The 24763-nt window shown below is 43.1% G+C and overlaps 1 protein-coding gene across 4 annotated transcripts in view; it reads right to left on the bottom strand.

The window, feature by feature from the left end:
- The window catches only part of DMD (dystrophin), a gene marked incomplete at its 5' end in the record, with an annotated part of 1290802 nt that overhangs the window by 44723 nt on the left and 1221316 nt on the right, over positions 1-24763 (bottom strand). For all 4 annotated transcript variants that reach the window (XM_084279200.1, XM_084279202.1, XM_084279199.1 and 1 more), the window contains 5 exons: positions 4817-4928; positions 7032-7198; positions 16214-16371; positions 19680-19765; positions 22900-23101. In XM_084279200.1, the coding sequence (XP_084135326.1) occupies positions 4817-4928; positions 7032-7198; positions 16214-16371; positions 19680-19765; positions 22900-23101 (725 nt within the window). The remainder of the gene's footprint in view (positions 1-4816; positions 4929-7031; positions 7199-16213; positions 16372-19679; positions 19766-22899; positions 23102-24763) is intronic.

The following is a 24763-nucleotide window of genomic DNA, read 5'->3' as shown; positions in this document are numbered from 1 at the left end:
CAGCCTGACCTCCGGAACTGCAAACTTGATTTATTTATCGCTGTCACCTTATAAAGGGCTATCCAGTGACACTGCTAGCAGAGAGGAAAGAGGATAAAGGGAAGCTCCAGAAGCCCCTGACAGGCTCATGCCTCATCTCAGGTGACGTCATATGACACGGACTTGTAATTTCCTCATCTGGCTCAGGGGACTCTGCCTGGTTTTTGTTCAGCACTAGACCGGCTGTAATGGACAACATGCAGCAGGTCCATGTGTCCAGCGAGCTGCTTCACTGGCTGGATCTCAACTCCTGCCACATGCTCACCAACTACATCTCATGGTCGAGAGCAGACCCGTACTCTCGGTACGTTTTCTTCCCCGTTTCCCTCCTCAGCCTTCTCTGCCATTAATATTTTGATCAAAGAGAAACAAAAAGCAGGTGAGAGCTGCTGAAGGCGCTTAGATCAGTTGTTTCTGCCTGTGCCTGTTTAATCTGAAGCTAGCGGGCGTTTAAGCTCAATACCCTGAGGAGAGGAGAGTTTTGCAGAGTTTTCCACTCCCTTGCCTGCAGTCGGCTTCCCTTGCTGCTGTAGAGACCAGCAGAGGAGCGCAAAGTGGAATTAGCTTCCTAAAGACCAGAATGAGTCAGGAAGAGTTCAAAGGATTGTCTGCTGGGAAGATGCAAGACTTCTTGCGAGCCTGATTAGGAGTCAGGAGATTTTCTGAAGAATTTTAATGGAAGACTTCAGTTACTTTAGTCAGGCTGCACTCCCTTCTCTGCACCTCGCAGAGACACTCGACCCTGAAATACTGCTCTTCTACAGCAAATTAAGTTCTTCCTGACCCACATAACGATCTTGCTTCTCCAGTGTATCTAATTTGAAGGAAAGAAATGAGGGAAAAGTTAATCTTTCTGACATTTTTTAATGAGTTCTATGCCTTCTATTCAGAGAGGAAGGAGGTGCTGGGACCAATCAGTCAAGCCAACCTTCACAGAGCTGCTGAAACACAGATGTATGTATTTTTAACGACTGCCTGGGTAGAAAAATTAAGGATACCCTGAAAAATAATCTGCAGAAGGACTGAAATGCATTTACAGAAAGGACAAATATTATCCTTGTACTGACAACATCTACAAGCTTCACAGAAAAGTGGAAAAGAATTTGGCTTTCTTTCCGGTCACGCTGTCTGGTAGCAAAATTTGGTGGGAGCAAATAAATGACTGGCAGAAAAGTAATAGAGCTGAACCCTCAGGCTTGCACAGCAGCATCTGTATTTTAAAGAAACTGAGCTAATGCTCAATAATATTAATTACCACTTCCTCAGTACATCAGAAGTAGAGGCATTTTGGGGAAGGGAGGCATTAAATATGCCCAGACCACCCAGAGGACGCTGGAAATGGGATTTTCTGAGGTGGGCTGTTATGCCCCAGCAGGAGGGAATTCTCTCTGCTGACTGCCATTGGCAATGCCTGCTGGGAGAACTCCTAAGCAGGTTGGCATCAGGAGAGCAGGCAGAGCACATCCGCTGGGAACAGAGAATAAACCTGTAGTATTTCGTCTCGCTATAAATGGATTTAGCGCAGCCTTCTGTCCCGTCTGCTCACCTGGGCCATTTATAACCATTTGTTCCTGCCTTGCGTATTTCCCAGTGTTGTGACCGCTCTCCGTCGCGCTTGACTGTAATTTCAAGTGTGATTAACAACAAAACATTGTTTGCTTTGACCTTCCTGGGACTGTTACTCCCCTCTGGCCACCCTGAACCTTCTGCACGACAACCAAACCGTAGAACGGTGTGCTTGCACAGAAACATCCCAATCTAGCTGGTGGCACAAGAATCCCAAGAGGAAAATTTATCTTCTAGTGACAACTAGAAGCATGAGGCACCTCTCCTAGGATCCAAGCATCATTTAAAAATGTTCAAAGACCACAGGGAAGGTGAAGAAAGTGTGATTATTATGTGGGCTAGATGATAAACATGGCTATTTTCAGCCAAACTTTCTGATTTACTCCACAGCTGGTTTATTACACGTGATTTTCAGGGTAAAACCACACCAAACAAAATTCTCAGCAGAACTGGTTTATGAGGAAGAAACAGTGGAGTTGCAGCATCCCAGTTCTCTCAAACTGAAGCAGTACATAGGCACCTGGATCGAGCATGTTCCAAAACTATTCAGAAACCAGCAATATTTCAGAAGAAGTAATTCTTCCTATGCACATAAGAGCCGCGTTACCACCATCTGGCTTTCCCCAGTTTGATTTAAGAAACTGTCTTGTTTAAAACCCCATCCTAGACCTCAGCCTGGACTTAAATGGGTATCTCGCTTTGCCATGCTTCCTTCTAACAAGGTGGCATTTAATGCTGGTCTGCCACTGTTCTGTAAACCCAGACAGCAAAAATGATCTTGCATTTAAATCCCAGTCTAGAAGTTTTCTTCTGTGCTTTATTTGAAGCCTCTTTAAAAATTGCCTCTTTTTGAACAATAAATCCATCTGTGTTGCTTTCAGGAATAATTCTTGCAATTTTTCTGTCTAAATGAAAATTAGGGAAATACCTTGCCCTTATTCCAGCCTAATCTTTTACAGCAGAGGAAAAGTTATCACATCCCTCAGATACGTAGCTTGAGTTCTCAAATCTCCCCTAAGCAGAATTAAAGGCTGCAGGGGAACTAAGAGGAGAATAAAAAAGTATCGAAACACTTCGTTGTGCACATCTAGCTATTGCAAAGATACATCAAAGAAGGCGCCACTTGTCTTCTGTCTGCCAAAATGCATTTTAAGGTGAGAGATTTGTCTGGAGCAAGAGGAAAAAAAAATGCTCTGCCACCTGCAAGCCCCTTTCGTTCGTTCAGAAAACAATTACACGCTAGACACGATAGCTTCAGCGGATGTCTTGTTCAGTCACACAGTTCTTGGGTTTATTTTTTCAATAGCAGCAACACAAAAAAGATCAGGGCTTGCTGTGCGTCACATTCGCTCCCCCCTCAGCCCCCACCCCCCCCCCAGTTAATCCTTCTCTAATTCAACTGGCTGGTAGTGCAGGCAGGCACAGCACATTAGCACGGGCTGCTGGAGCTCAGCATTCACAAAGAAATGTACTGGCTGTGAATGGCTCTTTATTCCGATCCAGCAAGCCGGACGTGGCTGCAGGTTTTCCGCTCACCACCGCGTTCACCTCCTGGCACTCTGCACTTTTAGGGAGAGCAGAAACCTGGTGGAGCCACGTTGCAGCGAGTCGCTGCGGGCTGTGAGGGTGTCTCACAATCCTTTCTCTCGCCCCCAAAACGCATCTTAGGAACAGCTTCAGAGAACAGTGGCACGGTGCTGGTTTGCGTTGAGAGCGCTGTGCACTGTTCACAGATCTCCCACGTTGCCCCTTGGCAAGTGTAAGAGCGACAAGACCCCGGCCAATTCAGGGAGGAGGCACTAGGCCGCAGCTCGGAGGAACGCTCTAACCCGCCTCTCTCTGCCTACCACGCAGGGGATAAGCACCTGCTCTAGGAATGCCTGCAATGGAGAAGTCTGCTCAGACCTGCCCAGGCAGCGCCAGCACTTCTGACTTGTGCAGCAGTTCAGGCAAATCGCCTTTTCCAGCTCCCTCAACCCCTCAGGGATGACGCAGCATCCCATGAGTATCCACAAAAAGCAAGTGCACATGGTGGAGATTTGGATTATATACGGACATTGAAATGCTACTGTTAAAGTCGATAGATAATGCAAATAAGTATCCATAAATTAAAACTAACAAAAATACCATTTCTGCTTTCCTATAATATTTTAGGGGAATACATTTCACTTTCCTAAGTTTTCAAGAAAAGCTGAGAGTCTGCTTCATTTTGGCTTGCCTTTTTTTGGCATTCATTCATTTTTGGCTATGCCTTTTTTTTTTTGATGAAGACCATCCATCTAATTTTATGAGGCTAGCCCAGGCATATTTTTGATGCTTTACTTTCACCATTTATATCTGACCAGCAGATGAAAGTACAAGCCTAGGGACCATCCCACTGCACCAGGAAATGACAACCAGAGAGCGTATCGCTTCAAGACCACCACAAACAATAGCAAAGGCAGATGAAAGCTCATTCGTGCTGTATGGTGGAAGGCTAACTTGAGAGCTCCTCTAATTTATGCTCCTCTGTGCTGGTCATGAGTGGGCAAGAAGAAAGAGGAGCACACAGAGAGTGAAGTGGAATTTCCTTTGCCAGCTGTCTGGTATGAAAGAAATGTTTCCGCACAAGTGATCCTTTTGAGAGCTGTGAAACAAGGGTGAGGACCTTCACCACCCCATCGCTGCAGCACATCTGCACTGCGCCGCTGGCTTGCGGCTCTTGAGAGCTTCCCTGGTACTTTATACCACCAAGCATACAATACAATACAAAACAAAGGTACTGCTGCATAATAAAACTTAAAAATGCAAACATAGTGTTGCAGGGGAAACAAGTGAAGCGGCAACTTGCTGAGGAAAGGAAGAGAAATCTCACACTGATGGTGGAGAAGACACTGCGACCTAAGGTACGAGTGAGTGTTCACACACATCACAGGCTTCCTGGAGGATCCATGAAGTGACCCATGGCACTGAACACGGAGCAGCTCATTAGCACGTAGTAATACATTATGACACAGCGCTGTACAAACAATGCACTTCAATTTACTTTGGACCATTGGAGTATTCTTTACTAAGCATCAGAAACTGCTGGCACGTACAGTCTGTAAAAGGTGGTTTAATTAGAGAGGGGAAGAAAACCCACCCAAACGCTTCATTACCTCGCACGCGGAAAATGAAGTTTTTCCTTTCTAGCTAAGAAGGGACAGTAAGGGTCAGTCAAACAGCTACTTACTGGTGTGCAGTATTCCACCATGGGATAGTGCATTTTATGACCTTTTGCAACACGGCCAGAGAAGAAGCAACTTTGGCAGATGTCATAGTTAAAGTGCTTTAAACTTCTGTACCTAAAAGAGGAAAGAAAAAACCCACAGCTTCAGAGGTTTGTATGTGAATGCTTCCTATCAGCTTGTCAAGTTTTCTGCCCTAGTTCTCTTCCCTGAAATGTCATGTGGCATGCGATGCTGGGCAGTGCTCCTCTGCCACTGACAGGCAGGTATTGCTGCCTCATATGTTCATCAAAGATCTGAATCTTCAAAGAAGAATTTAACATTGGGCAACAGCAAAGATTTCCACACAACCCCTCTTTCTCAACATAGAAAAGGCTCTACCATGCTTTTCGTTTTTATAATGCTAATTTCAGTTCTTTTCCTCTTCATCAAGATTCCTAACACAGAAAGTCCTGAGGCAGTAGAATTCAAATAAGTAACACTCTCCTCAAGAAGTCACTCCAGCAAACTCCTAAAGGCTGTACACGCAGCAGGAATTTGTTTGTGCCCTTCCTAGCACCTCTATCAAAACAATTTTCCTGTACAGCACTCCAGCCATGCAAAACTCCAAATGCACTTTCGGGACATTATTTAATCTCATCAGCTACATGAGGCAGCTAACTGTTGTATCTGTTATGCTGAAGTGCTTGAAAGAGCCACAGGCATATAAGGGTTGTCTTGTTCCAAATAGGCGAAGCAGTTCAGTCACAATGACCTCAAAAGAACAGTGTTTTACACATACTGAGGCACACAGTATTAGCTTTCTAAAATCCTTCCAACACAGTATCTTTTTGTCAAGTGTGTACACGGGGTTTCAATGACTTGCAGAGCCAGAGGAAAAAATCTGCGCCAGACAGATTCTACCATCATGATAATAGATTTGCTATATAAATTTAAGAGACAGATGAGATCAGTCAAGTAGAATTAGACGCACAGAGCTCCAGTGTCTGCTCCCCGAGTTCTTGGTGCTCACTACAGACTATCCATTCACTTGCCACCCTTTGATTTTCCAAGTGCTGCATTTTTCACTTCCACCTACTTGTCTTTGTCTGTTTATACAAAGCAGCATAAGTAATTCAGTAGCTCATAAACCATACCTAGGAGCGGGAAAATTAGACTGTGTGGAAGTGTTGCACTATTCACATCCCAAGCTCTTCCTCAGTAATACTTATTTCTCGGTTAAGATATTCAAGGGGAATAAAAGCAGTAGGAGAAGAATTCCGTTGATTAGAGGAACAGCCTCACTGAAGACAAACTCAGGCTCCAAACAAAGCAGTACCTTCGTTATTTCCCCCACTCCCCACTGCCTGTGAAACTGCACAGCAGAAAGCACTGCCCCACGGCACGCATAAAAGCAACATTCATACTCTCTCTCACAGGTTGGTGCAGAACGATGGCTTTTCTATGTCATACTACTGCTCGCTGCTGTTGTCTGGCTGGGTTTTAGAAACAAAATTACAGAGGGCTCTTTGTAAGCAACACGGTACCACAGAAGGAGAAATGCCAGCGGTAGAAGACGACCGTGCAGAAAAAGGACAGAAACCATACAAAGCAGCTATTGCAGAGCCATGTGATAAAACAAGTCTAGGCATAATTGAAAGTGAGTATTTACTTAGCTGTTAAGTGGATTCTCAACAAGCATACCGACACACAGCCATTTTACAACACAGTGACTTATTCATTGCCATAGTAACCATGGTGCCGATCCAGATGTTTAAATAGACCGGCAGCATTTTCCCCCACTCCAGGTTAATGTTCCACCAGCAACATTCGTTCTCTGAGAAACACTCACGTAGCTTTGGCCCTCTGCGAATTGCCAAGGCGCTTCCTTGCTTTACACCGTGACAGAAAGCAATTCACTAAGACTCAATTCAGAAAATGTAACTTCACTTATAGGGCACGCTGAATGTAAAGCAAATCATCCCAGTTGTGCAATCCACCAATACTTTGGTTCCAGGCAGGGAGAGACTGTGCCACAGGGGAAGGGCAATATCTTAACCAATACATAATTTTTGTTCTCTTCAACTCAGTCTAAGTGTCCCTCTCCCTCCTGTCCCATCAGCATTACTTTTTTCCCTGAAAAGCACGCATAAAATCAAGCACGTGATTTGCCTGTACACAAGCAGAGCTCTTCATCCACCAAGCAGCAGTACACACAGCAGAGCGGGAGCGAGTTTGTACCTGAATCCAATAATCGGGCACTCCTTGCAGATGTTACACTTGGCTTGGTGCTTGGCAGTCTCAGCAGCAGCCACCCTGTGTAACACAGGCAGCCACACCATGGACTGTGGTTCCAGCCTCATCCAGTCCAGGAAGAGGGCTGCTTCGATCTCTGGTTTGTTGTTGGCCTGTAACACGGGGGGAAGAAAGAAGGGGACTGAGTACAAATGATCTGCTACTACCAGCTAATTAATAGTTCAAGCCATTTGCTTCCTATCTGCTCTGTATCTTTTTCCTGACTACACTCCAGCTTTTCTCCCAGTTAAGCCGTTCATAAAAACAAATAAATTAAAAAATAGAAAAAAAATCTCCAGGATTCTTCCTTCAAGTCAGGAACTGAAAACTATTATTAACATTTCAAATCTCTCTCTCATTCCCTATTACAACAGACAGCACTGCCATGTACTCTGTCACAGAGAAAATCATCCCCTCTCAGGATCACTTTTGATGCCTGATCTTGTGTTTCCCCATCTCTCTAACCTGAGCCTGCATAGCAGTGCTGCTCGCCTATTTTAAAAACAGTCTGTGTTATCCAACCCCTGAAAACTGCACACCTTGTGATAAAACTTCCTTTTTTCTTAATATCCTTCATTAGCTTTCTTCAACATGCACACATAAGGAAAACACTCAAATCCCTTCACAACCCTGCTGCCAAACATGTGACCTCACTGCCTCCCTAACTGCCCCAGAGTCCCTCTTCCCACCACGTCATCTCTACATTTCCCATCACTGCCTGCAAATACAATACAGTTTTGTTCCATGGAATACGATCTATTTGGCCTCATGTTCCATTACTTCCCACTTTTGCCTCTTTGCCAACAGCAGAAGAGCCTATGAACACGAGCTCTTCCCTCTACTGCCATCCCATCCCATCCCATCCCATCCCATCCCATCCCATCCCATCCCATCCCATCCCATCCCACCCCAACCACTGTCATGATTTCAGGTTCTCTCTTCTACAGTAACTCTGAGGCAGCTCTGTCACAGAGCTGAAACCCACTGCAGCAGGCACTGTGCACGCACCAAAAAAAAGGATGTACTGTCCCTGCCTGGCAGCACCTATGGTAGGACAAAGAAACAGCCAAGAGATGACAAACATAAGGCAATGGGGGACAGCAGTGATCTACCTGCATGGGCAGTGGTCGCACAGTACCAGCAGAGCGGGTGCTGAAGGAGCAAAGGCAAAGAGCATCAACAGGGAATTTAAGGAAAACAGTGAAGCGACAAGAGTCAATGTTTACAGGGGGAACGTCTCTCCAGCACACAGGGTGGTGTAGACCTAGCACAGAACTGGTTACCTGGGAGCTGGTCTCAGTGCTGAAAGAGAGGTGATGGATCAGGTGGAAGCAGCAAAGGGCTCCAGTGGGGAGGAGGATGGATCTGCACAGGGAACTGCCCAAGCAATGAGGCGGGATGCTGTCCCGCTTCATTTCTCTAAACTACCACTACGTGCTAATTCAAATTCCTTGAGACACTTCCTTCCATGCTACCCAACTGAACCAGCATATTTATGGGCTGCATATATTTAAATCCTCTGTTTTCCTTTTTCTCTAGGCTTTCAAACACAGCCCACAGCGGGACAGTCTTTTATATTTCAAACTTCACAAGGCAGACTGCCTTCCTTTGTGGTTCCAAACCTAACTGAAGCATTTAAATAAATAATAAGCATTAATGTACCATGTACATGGACGAAGATGAATAGGGGATTGAGGGCTGGGGTTTTTTTATGCTTGCTCTCAGTTACTTTTCCAGCTTCTCATGAAATCAGAGTTTACTATGACCTAGCTAAAATTTTATTGAAGTAAAAATGCTAGCAACAAATTTGAAGAAAAAAACTATCACCACTGATCTAAAGGAGAGCTGGTGATAAGGAAAACCAATTAGTTGTGTGTTTTTGTTGGCTTTTTTTTTTTAAAGCTAACACTGTTTATAATCTTGACAAACAAATTAACTGATCAATACTTAACGACTGAGAAAAATGCGAAGTCTCCTAGATAGAACCCCTGGCTACAAGAAAGATGTGGAAGAAAAATAACCCCGGAATATCTCCTGAATAATGTATTGCATCAGAATTGACTTAAAATGCTGCTGCAATACTTTGGTTAATTAGAAACAAAGAGATTTTTTTGGTCAGGGCTTTCTTCTTGAGATGCTAATTTGGGAAACCATCTAAAGACTCCTGTGTTGGCATTTAAGATCCACATATATGTATTTCTAGTACAGTCACAGAATCATAGAATCACAGAATATCCTGAGTTGGAAGGGATCCATAAGGATCATTGAGTCCAACTCCTGGCTCCGCTTCCCCACTTCCCTGGGGAGCCTGTTCTAGTGCCCCGCCACCCTCCCAGTAAAGAACCTCTTCCTAACATCCAACCTCACCCTCCCCTGTGGCAGCTTCATGCTGTTTCCTCGGGTTCTATCACTGGTCACCAAAGAGAGGAGATCGGTGCCTGCCCCTTCGCTTCCCCTCATCAGGAAGCCATAGACCACAATGAGGTCTCCCCTCAGCTTCCCCTTCTCCAGGCTGTACAAACCAAGACACTTCAGCCTTTCCTCATAAGACTTCCCCTCCAGACCCTTCACCATACTCATTGCGCCCCTCTGGGCACACTCCAATATTTTTATGTCCCTCTTGTACTGTGGCACCCAAAACTGCACCCAGTACTCGAGGTGAGGCCGCACAGCACAGTGTAAAGCAGGACAATCCCCTCCCTGGACTGGTTGGCAATGCCATGCTTGATGCACCCCAGGATATGGTTGGCAAAGTCATACACATCCTTTTTGGATGTTTGGGGTAAAACCATCAAACATAAACAATTACTCAGAAAATGTACTATACAATTTAATATTCATCACCAGTCATACATAAAATTAAATAAAGTTTGGTGCACTGAAATATTTCTGAAGACTTCTGCATTAAATCCTACACCTCTGTTTCTTCATGTATCTACAGAACTTAAGAATACCCTCCCAATGCCAAAGGGATAAAAAAAAAAAGAAAAAAGAAAAAAAAAAAAGAGAGAAAAAGCAATAGTACACTAAAAGTCCAGCCAACACTGGCAACCAAATTTGTTTGGAACAGCACATGCTGCCTTCTGCTGCAGAACATCAGTGAATTCAGTAGAATTAAATTAATTCTAGATCTCTCCTAAGAGAAAGGCATATTTATGATCATCTAGATGTCTGTTTTTCAGCTAGCAGCCAGGGTAGTAAAGGGGCTGGGGAGAAGCTTTCTGCAGCTCGCTCGGTGCGCCAGCATCAGCCAGGAACTACATGGGCAAACCATCACCCTGCCTGGCAGGCAACACTTTCTATGCAGAGCAACTCCAAGCCTCAGAAAAAAAAAACATGTTAAGAGGATCTCTTTAGGACAGCATTTCCAATAGACAAACATGAAGTGTAGGGAAATGCTGCAGCGCAGGCCACAGTCAAGAATGAGAATGAGCCGCTCAAAGCGCGGCTCTCCACTTGTAGCTGCTTTAAATTTGCAGGGGGAAAGAGCTGCAGCAATGAAAGGCTTTCTGTAACACCCAGAGATCTGTTTTAATTTCCAGTCACTGTCAATTGCCAGTGGTCCCAACGGCTGCCTACCCAGAGCTCCGCGCTCGGGCTGTACAAAACCCGCGCTCGGAGAGATTAGGTGCATTAAAATGTATCAGAACTGGTTCCGAATTATATTACATGAAGATTTAAAGCCACGTGGAGGAAAGCTGGTCAGGGTCAGGCAGTACAGGACAGAGCGTTCTTGACTGTTCCCTGAGCTGCTATTGGGATTTTTTTTAATAATCTCTAAATCCGGTGAAGGCGGCAGCTGAAGATTTTACATAAGGGGGGAAAAAAAGTCTGAATTCAGACAGTTTGTATCTGAACCAACAAGATCAAGCTGGAAAGACTATTAATGGCTCTTCTCTTGAACGCATTTCTGTGCGACTCCTGATTTTTATGGTAATAACGGAGTGAATCATAAAGTGAAATTCATAAAGCCCCTTCCAGCTTACAAGTAACTATTTGTTACGGGGGACATTCGAATTCATTATGTTCCAGACATCTGTTATACAGTATTTATTTTGCAGAAACAATGGGGCAATAGGAAGCTGGGTGGTGCCAGCATCTTTATGCAATATTTGGGAGTTGAATTTTTTTGTTTTAGCCCCTCTTCTTCTAGCTAGCAGTTCAAAAAAATATTCTCATCTGTACTAGCTTTATCTAACCACGATATGAAATACGGTCCAAAATACTGTTGTGATTTTATGGGAACAATGTGGTACTGTGCAGTGGTTTTGGACAGTCAGACAATGCAACACAAATTTCTGAAAACATTTTCTGACAGGCCGTATTCTGTTTATGTACACTGCAGGAAATTAATTGGAAATAAATTAACACTCTTAATCTAATGATGGTTTTCATCCAGATGGAAAGCTTTATGTTAGTCTAGGTAAATATTATTTTGGATGAACCAAACTAAGGAACGGGATTCCTATACATTGTTAAAGTTTAAAAATGCAGAGCAAGCCATGAACAGCAGCCCTGGCTCCCTGGAGTCAGACCAAACCCTGTTCAACTTCGTCTTCCACTCCTGAGTGGTTTCCTCAATATGTTTATGTTCTCCACATTGCTGGCTGGTTAAAGAAAACCAAAATCAAGGACTTTGGTTTCTGAGACAAGTGCTGTTCATGCTCAAGAATGAGGGGATTATTATAAAGGTAACTTTGGGGGATGCAAACTGCTTAAATCTGCCTCAAACCTTGGAGCAAACACTTAAGAGCATTACTTTGACCCCTTGCATTACACCTGATTTCACTGACTACTCCAGTCAATGTTTTTAGTCCTGTGGCCAAGAGTAATAAAATTAAATAACCATCCACTCCCCCCAAAAAAAACCAAACCCAACCAAACAACAAAACTTGAACCCAGAAATGAATTAGTGTACAGTTTAATATCACTTGAATAACACCATCTTCCTGATTCCAATCCCTCATACCCTAAACCATTTAAAAATGGCTTTTTTAAACAGTTCACTTGTAAGACTCTTCAAGAGTGCCCCCCAAAGTCAGGCACAGGTTGGCAAAATCCTGCTGAAATAAACCCAGAATTTCTTTGGTATGACATTTGCAGCATGGCAGCTTGGGGAAGGATTTGCTAGTTCCTTTGGCCAGCTCTCCCCTGTCAGAGCCAAAAGCAGAAGAAATACCCTATGAATAGAAAAAAGGACTGCCTGGATCTCTCAAAAGACATGAAGTCCCTCAAGAGTAGCACTACATATGTACATTATTTTCACACAGACCTTCCTATAATGATACATAGATATTTGTGCACTGTATTGCTATTTCCTAACTGTTCCAAAAAACCTCACAAACAACCCAACTGAGCCCTCACAAAACAACCAACTCAAATCACAGTGTTTATGGCCAAAGTCACTATCAGGGTCCTGGCTCAGGATTTGTGATGCCCGAACTCCAACTAAAAGGAATAACAGGCTCCTATTTCGGCTCTTATTTGTATGAATAAATACACTGGATTTGGACACAGTTAAGTGCTTTATAAAAAACGAGCTGATTGTGCCTGATCATTGATCAAGGACAAACATAGAAATGAAGGCTACACCACATAGAATATTAAAATATTCTCCTCAAAGTGAAATGAAACAAGAAGGCTAAAAATACAGATATGGGTTAGCTGTACTCTTTAGCCTCATCTCTACTATTTTTTTATACCAAGAACTCTCCTTCAGGTCGGCCCTGGACGAAAGCATGCTTTAAAGGGATTTAGAACCGAGAACTGAATATTCAAAATTTTATAGAGAAACAGAGACATTTTTTTTTCTCTGAGCTGCTCTCTGGTTTTGCATCACATTTCTTAAATGTCCCAGTGTCACAGCAACTCATCCAAGGCTGAGATGTGAATTCCTAGGTCTTATTTACACTCTACAAGGAAAGCGTATTAATAATTTTCCACTGTGATTAAAACACAGTGTCTATCAGTCCGTAACAATTCCCTATCCTGTTTACTTAAAAAAACCCCACAACATACCCATCACAGAAGTAAAAAGAAAGTGCTTTCACACTGCACTGTAACTGAATTCAGTCAATTTTTCATGGATCTATAGACTGCTTTGATGCGGCCTGCGCCCAGGCACAACTAGAGAGTCTTCAAACAGTCATTAGATCAAGCTCTTCGCTCTCACTTAAAAATATTCTTTCTTTAAAATCTCAAAGCAAAAATTACATCCCTGTGCCCTGTGTAGGAAAGATGAATCCTTTAACATCCTTCAGCTCCCCACAGTGACTATCTGCACCTTTCCATAGATGAAGAAAACTAGGAAAGCAAGAGCCGGTGCTGAGGGGGATGAAAAGTAACAGGGTGGAAGCAGCAGCCTGCAGTAAGACCAGCTCCCTAGGACAGGGCAGCGGCGGTGGGGCTGGCAAGCCCCCACTTTCCCCCCACCCTCATCCCCAAGGACTGGCAGTTCAAACTGAGAAGCAGGAGATTTCCCCTGTTATCGCTGGGAACTGTAAACATCCTCTTTTTTCCTGCTGTTGTACAGACAGACAAGGCCGTTGCCAGGGCAGCTAACCTAAGGGGGCTGGGAGAACCATTTCTGAAGCACACATTTGTAGCAGACTCCGACACGACAGCAATTTATTGCTGGCTTATCATCACCAGAAAGGGGGAAAAAAAAAGAAAAGAAAGAAAAAAAATCCAGAGTAAAAGCATTCCTCCCCGTGGGCATACAAAGAAAGACTTAATTTAGTTTCCACACAGTAAACTATGAATCCTCACACTATTTTTAAAGATTGAATTATCTCATGTCAGGAAAAGGAGGGAGCCCCGTGCAATGCCCGCTCGGCTGCCCAGCTCCTCCAGCTGCCCCATTTCCCAGGCTGCTCCCTCTTCACTTCCCCCCAGCCTGAAGACCCATGTCCCCACACCACCGCCTTATACCAAAACGATCTCATTGTACTCCTGCCCTTCTCCTGGAAAAGTCTTATTTCTTCCCTGTCTTAATTCCTGGCTGCTCTTTTCTTTCATGCCTCATCCTACCCAATCTTCCTTTTTTCTCCAACACTATTACTTCTACTATGGTTCTTACCATCATTCCCTATGGGAGCCCTTTTGTTTTCCACTCCTGAGATCCATCTCCCTCCACTCCATCAAGCCTCTCCCTACACATGAATTTCTGTTCCTCTCCCTCGGACTCCATTCACCCTATTTTTGTATGTCTTCTTCTCCTGTGAACCTCCCTCCCCCTTTCTGTTCTTCCTAGAGGATCACCTGTCCTGCTGCAACCCAGGTAAGAAGCCACCTTTCAGACTCTGCAAGTTAAAATGAGACTTCACCCAGGAAAAAAAAGAGGATGAAATTTCTCTTACTGCAGAAAACCTATTCTTCAGTGCAGGTAAAAGAAGGAAGCCTCAGGTTTTTTCTGTGATTTATGAACATGCCAAAGGTTATGCCCAGCTGTGCTTGAGCTGTTTCTAGAAATGTCAGCAGCATCCAGCCCACTGGCATGTCTTCATTTGTAATGACAATGTTGCTAACTTATTTTATTGAAACAAACACATATTTCAAGGTTGTCTTCCTTCTTCATAAAAACTTTTTAAAATATTCCATCACTATCAATGTTACTGCGGTTTTTTTTCCTACTATAAACACAATGCCAGCTCCCTGTCAAAAAAACCCCCATGTTTTTGTTAGACTCCGAGGTCACTTTCCTTATCAGTTTCTCAGCAGTGTTCTAAGCGCTGCTGCCATTCACTTGGGAAAAGGACAGGATCCCCTGAGTCTTAATTTCCGAGGAAGGTCATTTGCACAAACGAGCTTTTGACCATGGATTCGCTGCAGCATCATTTCATGCTGGTCTCACTTGAAAGCCTGATGTGGAACTTGAGGCTTGAAAGCAACAGCAGGGACTAACCCATCTCTCAAAATAACTATATGTAGTTTATCAGCACGGGTTATCCAGCCAGAATATGGCCCTATAGGACATTCATTTGGAAACGTCATCAAACACAGATTAGAATTATAAGAGGTCAGGGCAGAAATGATGGAAATGGGGAAATGTGAATCCCATACTATTACTCTGCCAAAAGGAGTTTAAAAAAAAATACAGAAAGTGAACGTTCATTGCAGGTGAAGTTTTGGGCGTTTTTTAGAGTGAGGTTCTTTTCGCAGTGGCTGTGGGTAAGCAGGCTGCTTCCAAGCATTAATATTTACTGAAAACAACTTGCCGTGTTTTGCTTACTACAGAACCGCAACTGCTACACGTTGAAACTCCACCAGCAGGCAAAAAGAGCAAACAACTCCCCCCACCCCCAACCAAACAAAAAATCCTCTCCCCACCCCGTGACAGTTAGGGGATGGGGGAAAAAAAGCCTTTCTTCCATTGTAATGTAGAAGATGCGTTGAGAGCTAATCACAGACCATACATTACCTCGCCTCCTCTACCTTTTCATTAAGCAGCTGCCTTCATCTCCTGCATTCTGTTGCTGGTTGGGATAAAGATGAATAAATCCCCTTAACTCTCTTCCTCCCCACATTAAATAATTCACAAGTTTGAAAAAAAGAGCCTCCAGTTCGCTGCGTGTTCCTCGACAGGGAGGACAGGAGTGCTCTCAATACTTCTTGAAGAACACCGGCATCATCCATTCAAGAGAGTCAGGGAGGGCTCCTGGCCCCTAGACAGGGCTACAGGCAGGTACAGCTTTCCTGTAGCTCCCCTGGGCACCTGCCTGTCACCCCTACCTCCATGCCCAAATGCAGATTAACCATTGCTGTTCACCTACAAGGCAGCAATAAATGGCCATCTACTGCTGGCAAATGAAAACTGTGAAACCAAGAGCTGCCATAACAAAGATTTAAACTGTTTGCAGGGTTCAGTTACAACACAGGCCCTCGTGGCAGTTGTTTGCTCTCTGGATAACGGCATAAACTGGGCTTCTTCCATCCATTGGCCAGAGAAATGGGCCAATTTAAATACATCTCACCACAGGAACCGTTTAATAAACCAATGAAGCCCACCATTAGATGATCCTTGGTACCCTGATGCTTTTTCCAGATTTCCAGTCCCCTTGAGAACAGCCAGGCTACCTCAACACAAGGCACAGATCGGAATACTAAGCAGTGAGCAACGATGGACTTACAAACTGGAAGCAGCTTCTGACGCTGGGCTCGATATTGCTGCCCCCGAAGGACGCCACTTCCCCCAGCTGCCGCGGGATCTGGATGGAGTCGTGCAGCAGGAGGCCCAGCCGGCGCTGGTCGCAGAAGCCGGTGGAGCTCGCCACTTGCTTGAACAGGTCTGGGGGAAGGAAAAGGACACCCGTGCTAAAGCACCGCTGCTGGGATGTGGCAAACAGCACACAAGTCGTGTCAAAGGCTCACTAGTGGGCTCAGCAGTCCTGGGGGATGTGAACACAGACGCATCTGCAGCTTGGCTGCTTCTCTTCCCATAAATACTGTTGGTCTGGTCTGTTAAATAAGCAGCCTAGTGATACTTTTTAATAGCATTATTGGCTTGTACCTGGGAAGAAAGGCCATTATTACAGGCTGGGTGGAGAATGGGTTGGGAGCAGCCCTGAGGAGAGGGAATGAGGGGTGCTAATCGATGACAAACTCAACATAAGCCCACAGTGTGCGCTACCAGCTCAGAAGGCCAGCCATGTCCTGGGCTGCACCAAGAACAGCGTGGACAGCAGGTTGAGGGAGGTGATTCTGCCCATCTACTCTGCCCTCGTGAGTACTGTGTCCAGCTCTGGGGTCCCCAGTACAGGGAAGACATGAAGCTGTTAAAACAAGTCCAGAGGAGGGCCATGAAGATGATCAGGGGGGTGGAGCACCCCTTCTATGAAGTCAGGCTGAGAGAGTTGGATATGTTCAGTGTGGAGAAGAGAAGGCTTCAGGGAGACCTAATTACAGCGTACCCCTTAAAGGGGTCCTACAGGAGAGTGGGAGAGGGACTGTTCACCGGGAAGTGCAGTGACAGGACAAGGAGCTGAAAGCTGAAAGAGGGGAGGTTTAGATTAGATGTTAGGAAGAAATTCTTTACTACGAGGGTGGTGAAGCCCTGGCACAGGGTGCCCAGAGAAGCTGTGGAAGCCCCATCCCTGGTAGTGCTTAAGGCCAGGTTGGATGGGGCTTTGGGCAACCTGATCTAGCGGAGGGTGTCCCTGCCCATGGCAGGGGGGTAGAACTAGATGGGCTTTGAGGTCTCTGTCAACCCAAAGCATTCTGTGATGTTGTGACTGTAACACAGCACCTGTGGCATTACTGGCTATAGCAGCTGTGATTCTATAATGCAGCTAACTAAACAGCAGATCTCTGAGCCACAACAACAGAAATATTTTTAAAATACTGTTTCACAGAAACATAACCTCATAACATGCAGCACATTTTCAAGTCCTAGTGATCAAAGTACAACTCAGACAATCCATTTCTCTTTCAATTGATTTGAGCTGAAAAACAAGAGCTCCCTAACTTCGTTATATTGTAATCTCTTAATCCAAGAGTATTCCTAAAATGAAAGAAGAACATTACACTATGACAGAACCTGCCATCCAGCGGATATCTTAATACCATATTAAGTTTTCATTTCTGAAGTGAAATGTCACAAGAAGCCATGTTCTGTTACTGCATCATTCTAGAAATGAATCCGTACAGGACAGAATTACTATCTCTTCGTAAGCTCAATTTAATTGGATGGGAATTAGTTACACTGCACATACATTGAGGAAGTTTTAGGGTTCGTAATAGCAAGAAAAATAAGGTTAGCAGTAACTTAAATATTTATTTCATAATGTATCTCTGCTGACAATATGACACGAATATTCTCCTTACTTTTCAAAGAATTTTAAAGAAAAGAAATATATTTTGAAAAGGATAAAGAGATGACTAGAATAAAATAAATAAAAGAATACCCTTTTTTTTGGAGCTGCCTTAATATTTCACCTGACACCAGGGATACAATTATAAAGGTGCTTCAGCACTGCTCAAGATAACTTTTTCCCAGCACTGATTTGACACCTGTTGTCTTCGAAATGAATAAAGGAATGGATAGAAAAAGGATTATATTTAATTAAATGAGTTTCACTCTTGCCAAGTCTAGTTTTATAATAAATAATTTTGGGAAAAATCCTTCTGTCACCTCTGCAAGCCTGAAGACTTGTGCTCCAGCAAAACCAACTCTGCTCTGCTGCATAAACAAGAGGAAAAAACGCGAAGGGGTGCAACTCATTGCATCCTTGCAGCAATGCTAACAGCAACTGCACCGCAGCTTTGGCATGGATTGGGGAAGCCAGACCACAGCCTGGCAGATAATTTCTTTCCCTCCCACAAACGATTCAGCTTTCAATTTCCCTATCATTAAAACTTTAGGTGTAACCTTAAAACGGGGTTATGCTTTACTGTGCACACGCACTGCAGGAGACTGTAAAATATGAATAACTGTTTTCCTTTAGAACTTTGATAATCCTCAATGAAATATAATTTTGAAAAATATCTGCACTGAGTAATTTTCTTAAAAGATTTTCTGAATACTTTTTCACAACACCCACATGAAACATCTAGAGATCTAAACTGTGACATTCATAGTGATTGCCCTAAAATCTGATCCAATTATACAGTCATGCACAGACGCTGTTGCTGGAACTGTCAGGTTTCTCTTTAGTGTTATTCAACTCACATTAGTAGAACAGAATAATAACAACTGATGAAGAATCATGGTAGTATTGGGTCAAATCCTAAAAGTTCTGGTTTGTATGTTGGTCTGGTTTTTTTTTAAATGCATGAATGAGTGATACCAGTTAATTTAACCACAAAATTACTCTTCAGAACTATCTTTATCAGTAGATCTTTTCTGGAGCCTAGACTCACTAATGAACTGATTCATTAGTCAGATAAAACTAAAACTTCAAGTGGAATTTTTTTCCAAGTGTTTCAGAATTCGGTCTATTAAAATATTAAAACTTTAAATATACAAAATTTGCATACCTTTAATATTTATTTGAAGATAGCAACTAGATGTAAGCAGAGTGCCCATAATATAACCCTGATCACATTGTGGGAAACATTTTAAAAAGATAATGTATTTTAAAACTGTAACGCAAGATGCCCAGTAGACTTGCATTTTTGTGTATGAAGGTGAGCTAAACCAGCAGTGTTCAACCACAGGGGATGTGCAAGACAATCCACTGGGATGTGGCAAGAAAATATTTAATTTTTCTGCTAATAAATTAAAAGAATTAATAAGAAGCATTTATTTCTTCTTTATCTCATCCTTTTTAAATGTCTGGTTTTCTTTATATTTTGTAATATACCTAGACTATTTATACAGTAGGAAATGCATATAATTTATAAATATATATCTATTGGGGGAGCATGCTCAAAGCTTTTTTAATAATTGGGGTACACGATCAAAAAAGTTTGGGGACAACTGTGCTAAACTACATAAAACCATACTGAGCAAATCAAGCACAAGATGGAACAAATTAACACACCTGGTCTATCTAAAAGAACATCTCTGTATGATACTGAAGTGTTTATGGAATAAATAGGAAGAATGAAAACAGAATACAAACATAAACTAAACCCAAAAGAATTACAGTGACTTACATCTGTATTTATCCTCCAGGTGTGCTTTACAAAGGGATACAACACCGGTTTTGAAAGATAAGACACGGATCCTTCCCGTCCGACCCCTGATGAGAAAGAAACATGAGCTGATAATATGATCCATTCATAGTTTGTTTACTGTAATGATGCTCTCTGCACTACTGCAACTGTCATAAATGAAGTCCTACACAGAACCATGTTGTGCAGTACACGCTGGCCAGCTATTAGATAAGCTAGAAACGAAATATAAAATACAGTTGTGGCTCCCCACGCACAGGTGAACCGGATTGTGCCGTTGTATCAATTCAACCAGGAACAGTCTCATTCAGAAATAATTATTCACCTCCTTTATTTATGACAAAGCTGAGAGCAAAGAGTCTTTACCCTGCACTTACTTGAAAAGGCTTCTCTACAAACTGCTGCTATTCTCAGAGAAGATGAGCTCCTTGGCGGAACAGGAAACTGTCTTTTTTTGCCAAAGACAACGTAGCTTCAGGAAACCATTCCTTTTGCCAAAGACAATACAACTTCACCTTAATTAGAACTGCGATGCAGAAGTTGCTTTCAGATAGTCTCTGCTTACTGTCTGTCCGCCCTGCCCTGACTTGTCTGACAAGGAGCCGGGCACGAAAAGGCAGCCTCTGCCAGCCGCACGCAGGGGCACTTGTAAGACGCTCAGGTGAGTGATGAAGCTTGCCTAGAAATCATTGTTCCCCCCACAAGACTTTGATTTCCAACAGCATTTCAAATAGGCAGCACCTGCTGCAAATGAAGACGTGCACTAGGTAGGAAGCCAATGCCTAAACCCGACGTGTCTAAAGCAGGAGCCTTATCGATGGTTCTGAGGCGACACCAGTCATATCACCACTGGGAATAAGACAAATCATGCGGAGGCATGGCACAGTCATGCATCAGGCTGCAGCGTTCAGGAGTGATGGGTGTTGCCTTTTCAGTCCTAGAAAGCGTCCCAGGAGCCAGCGGTGCTCATTTACCCACGCTGCTCCCCTGCGAACCCGATAAGAAGCTGCAGATGGAAACCGGTTGGCAAAGGCAAATGCAGAATTTGCAACCTTTTACCAAAGAATTTTGTGGTTTTCATCACGAATAAGCATTTGTTGTTTAACTAGGCTTCCCACACTCCAGTCCTCTTACTCGTCTCCCTCAAATCTTCTCCAAATTAATTATCATCTGTGCCCTGAGAAACTCCTGCTGATGAATACCAGGCTCATGCAAATTATACAGGAGAAGAATCGAGAATGATGATTTCCCTGCAAGGCATATTAAATTGAAACTTGCACGAATCCCGAGTTGTTCAGTTCGCTCTCCTCTCCTCCCAAGTCAAACCAATAATTTAGCATGCTGCTGCAAATGAGCATGAGTGACTGATCAATTAAAACAAATCTGAAACGTGCTGGATTCACGGAGCCCATGTGCCCATAATTAGATCAGTCATTGACTGTGAATTTGATGAATATCTTTACAAATGACAGTTTTCAATTATAAGAAAAGTAAAGATTCGGTGCATTTAATTAAACATCTCCAGTACCACTATGCACTTTGGTTGATCTCTGCCTATTACATTTACAATGAAAACTAAACACACGTAACCCCAAGGTCACCCTCTCTCACCAGCCTAATTCAAACCTGAACTCCGGCAAAATAGCTACAAGCTCTCCTTACACATAAAACGCCTCTCTGCTTCATTGTGGCCTGCAGTACACAGTGCCCTAGCACACCTAGGGAACTGCCTGGAGGCAGCCAATTATAATTTCTGATGTTGTACTCTCTGCGCAGCGCAACTGAAAGAAAACGAGACTGGACATGGCAAATCTAAACCGGACGGTTCAGTTTCAGAGCAGCCTGTAGAACGACCTTTATTTCCCTCTCTGCCCCTGAGGTGGCTGATCAGGATTAATGTCCTGAGCACATCTTTTTGTTGTTGTTGTTGTTGTTTTTTCACTGTCTGGATATCTTTGTTTCTATGTTATTTATAGTTGATGGTAATTCAGAAATGGATCAGAGTGCTGCGGAAGCAAAAGCAGATTAAAGAAATAGAATCTGGCTCTTAAATGAATATAGCCCCATTCCCTACCACCAGCAGACTACACAAAACCATAATGGAATCTGAGTAACACACTTCACAGGATACCACAGCTGCTGCAGAGGATGTCACAAACAGCTGGCTGATTGGAGGTGATCCTGCAAGAACAGACTGTACAAATCTGCGCTTTTTGGGGGCAGGTGATCACTGAAGCCTCAGTGCTATGATAAAGCTGGGGAGGGTAGTGGTGAAGAACAATGTTCTGGCATTTCAATACAGTTCAAAGTGGCAGCTGACCCACAGCCATCCATTTCTGTACGTAAATGTTTATTCTGCACAGTACTGAGCACGAAGTGCTCACGCTGAAGGTGGCCGCCAAGAACCTTAAAACACAAATAAAGACTTCCACTGATGTTTTTTCCATTAAATTCACTAAACAGAAAAAATAATGGCTTCTTCTAAAATTAGTTTACAAATGTGTGTTGGAATTTGTCTATGCATTATTAGCAGCATCATTAACCCACTGAACAGGAACACTCATATATTTTTTTAAGGTAAATTTACTCAGTTGTGCTTATATTTAAAAATTAAATTTCCCAAATCTCCTGACTGCTAAGGGTTGTAAGCACATTAGAGATGAGTGTCTTCCATCTCTGAACAAGAATTAAAGATTGAAAGCTACAGAAAACCGACATCTCTGAAAAGGTTTAACACCTGGAATTGAAGACACATGCAAGATTCTGCATGATGGTGTTCTACTGTTGCTTCTGGATAATTTTCCTGAATTTATTTAACTGAATAAAGTAAAAAAAAACATGCAAAGTTGGACCTATTGAGGACATACAATGCCAGAATTGTGCTGAACACAGAAATCAGTGAAAAATTTCAGTTTTCCAGTTCTCTCCTTCCTTAGCTTAATAAAGCTAGGACTGTAAGCCTACCCAAGGGCTGTATTGATTCAGCTAAATACAGGCATTAAACCATTATGTCTATTAAACTTGTACTTCAGCTACTCTGTTGGGGGTTTTTTTGTTGTTGGTTTTGGGGGGGGGGGTTTGGTTTTTTTTTTCCAGACCATTGATTTTATAATGATGCAGATGGCTCATCACCCTTTCCCCCTTTCCCTTGTGCTGTTGGGGAACTTCCTGAGCACCCCATGTTCACAGCAACCATACATACGTGTCGTAGACATTCAGCAGCCAGTTGAGGCACATGTCCACACAGAGAGGAACATTGACCAGGTTATTGTGCTCTTGTTCCAGTCGATCATAAATGGTGGTCAAGCAGTTAATGATCTGCAGAATATCCATGGGCTGGTCGTTTTGTTTGAGGTTGTGCTGGTCCAAGGCATCACACGCAGCAGACAGACTCAGGAGATCCACTGTTGAAACAATTAAAATAAAACATGATAGAGATTGAAGAGAAACAGCAGCTGTATTACCTGTACCCACAAAGTAAACAGAACAATGCAGCTGGCTTACGTGCCCAGGCTGAGGACATTTTATGACCTCTGAAAGTCACATGCAAGGCTGGTTTCAAGACTCCTACAGGTGCACTGTTTATTCAGCTGTGGTCTTAGAGGGAGCTGCTTATAAAAGTGAAACCTGGTTCACTTCTAGCTGCAAAGTACCTATTATGCTATTGGATCCTATGGAATTATTACACATAAATTACTATGTAAGTCAAAATTACATGTTTCATGGTTTATATTCCCACAGATAGGCTAATATTTGACTCCTGCATTCACAAAAAAATGTACTCTAAACATAGTACAGGTCATCAGCTTTCCTGAGCCGTGCTGTCCTGTTTCTTACAGAAGCCGAGTGATCTTAACCCAACCAAACTGCATGAGGAATAGGCAGACAAATCACAACCAAACTGGGATTAACCCCTCTGTAACCCTTCCTCCAGTGAGAACAGGGAAAAGAAGGTTCCAGGGACATTAAATGATCTTTTTCAGTATCTATTAATGCAATTTATCCATTTTTAATTCTGCAGAGCATTTACATTTATAAACACCTCTATCATGTTACCAAGTAAGACACATTTAAGCCTATCAGTCAACACACAACAGTGTTTTGTTATGGACATTTAAAACCTTGATTTTCATTCCAGTTTAAGTCATACACATTTTGCAATTCAGATGGCCAAAGCAAACCAGAACTTTGCTTTCTCAGCTCTTAGTCTCTGCATACTAACACCAACGGCAGAATCACTTTTTGGGGGAAACCAAATAAGAGAGTTACGGGATGTTGGTTTACAAAGTAAGATAGGAACAAGAAGAAATCAGGAAAATGAGCCTGTTGGTGCAGATCTTCCTGCTGTCCCATGAAAATCCTTAGTTAATTCCTTGCAGCAAATTCCCAGGACACGAGCAATGGGGCTATTAAAACCCAGATGCCGTTAGTCGTAGCTCATACCATGAGCAGTCACAAAATGCAGCACGATTCAATGTGACTCAAAGGAGCAGGATCTGGTCCAGAGCAAACTGCCAAAATGATCCAGGAAATTCATCACAAAATTGGGCTGCAAGACTTCTTCCCCCTGCCTCCCCCCAGAAAAAAAAAAAAAAAAAAAAAAAAAAGTGTTTTACTGAGTTCTGTTAAGCAACATCTCCCAGTAATGTCAAAAAAAAAAATGTGCAGAGGCTAAATGCAGAATCCCATACAGGATTTTTTTTAAGAACTCCATCCAGCTTAAGGGCACACTTGCCAAATTCACACTTGAGTATCCTGTTTTATCAAGGATGAAGCTGATCCTTTGATGTCCTTGTGGAGTCGAAAAATCAAGGCCGCTTGGTAATGCTGCATGGACAGTAGACTGGGATATCATAATTGCCCAAAGAATTCTGGGAGTATAAATTTCATTGGAAATCAATAGGGACTTTTGCTACTAAATCCCTTAACCACTTCTGAAAATTTCATCCTGTGGACCTGACATACCCACTGCTAAAGTGAATAAGGAAAGCTTGGACTACTATCCCCATTCCTGTACCAGGAAATTCAACTCTTGATTTTCTTTTCACATGAAGCACGTAGATATT

This window comes from Gallinula chloropus (assembly GCF_964237585.1).
Source record: "Gallinula chloropus genome assembly, chromosome: 1".
NCBI lineage: Eukaryota > Metazoa > Chordata > Aves > Gruiformes > Rallidae > Gallinula > Gallinula chloropus.
This window is presented reverse-complemented; position numbering and strand designations above follow the sequence as displayed.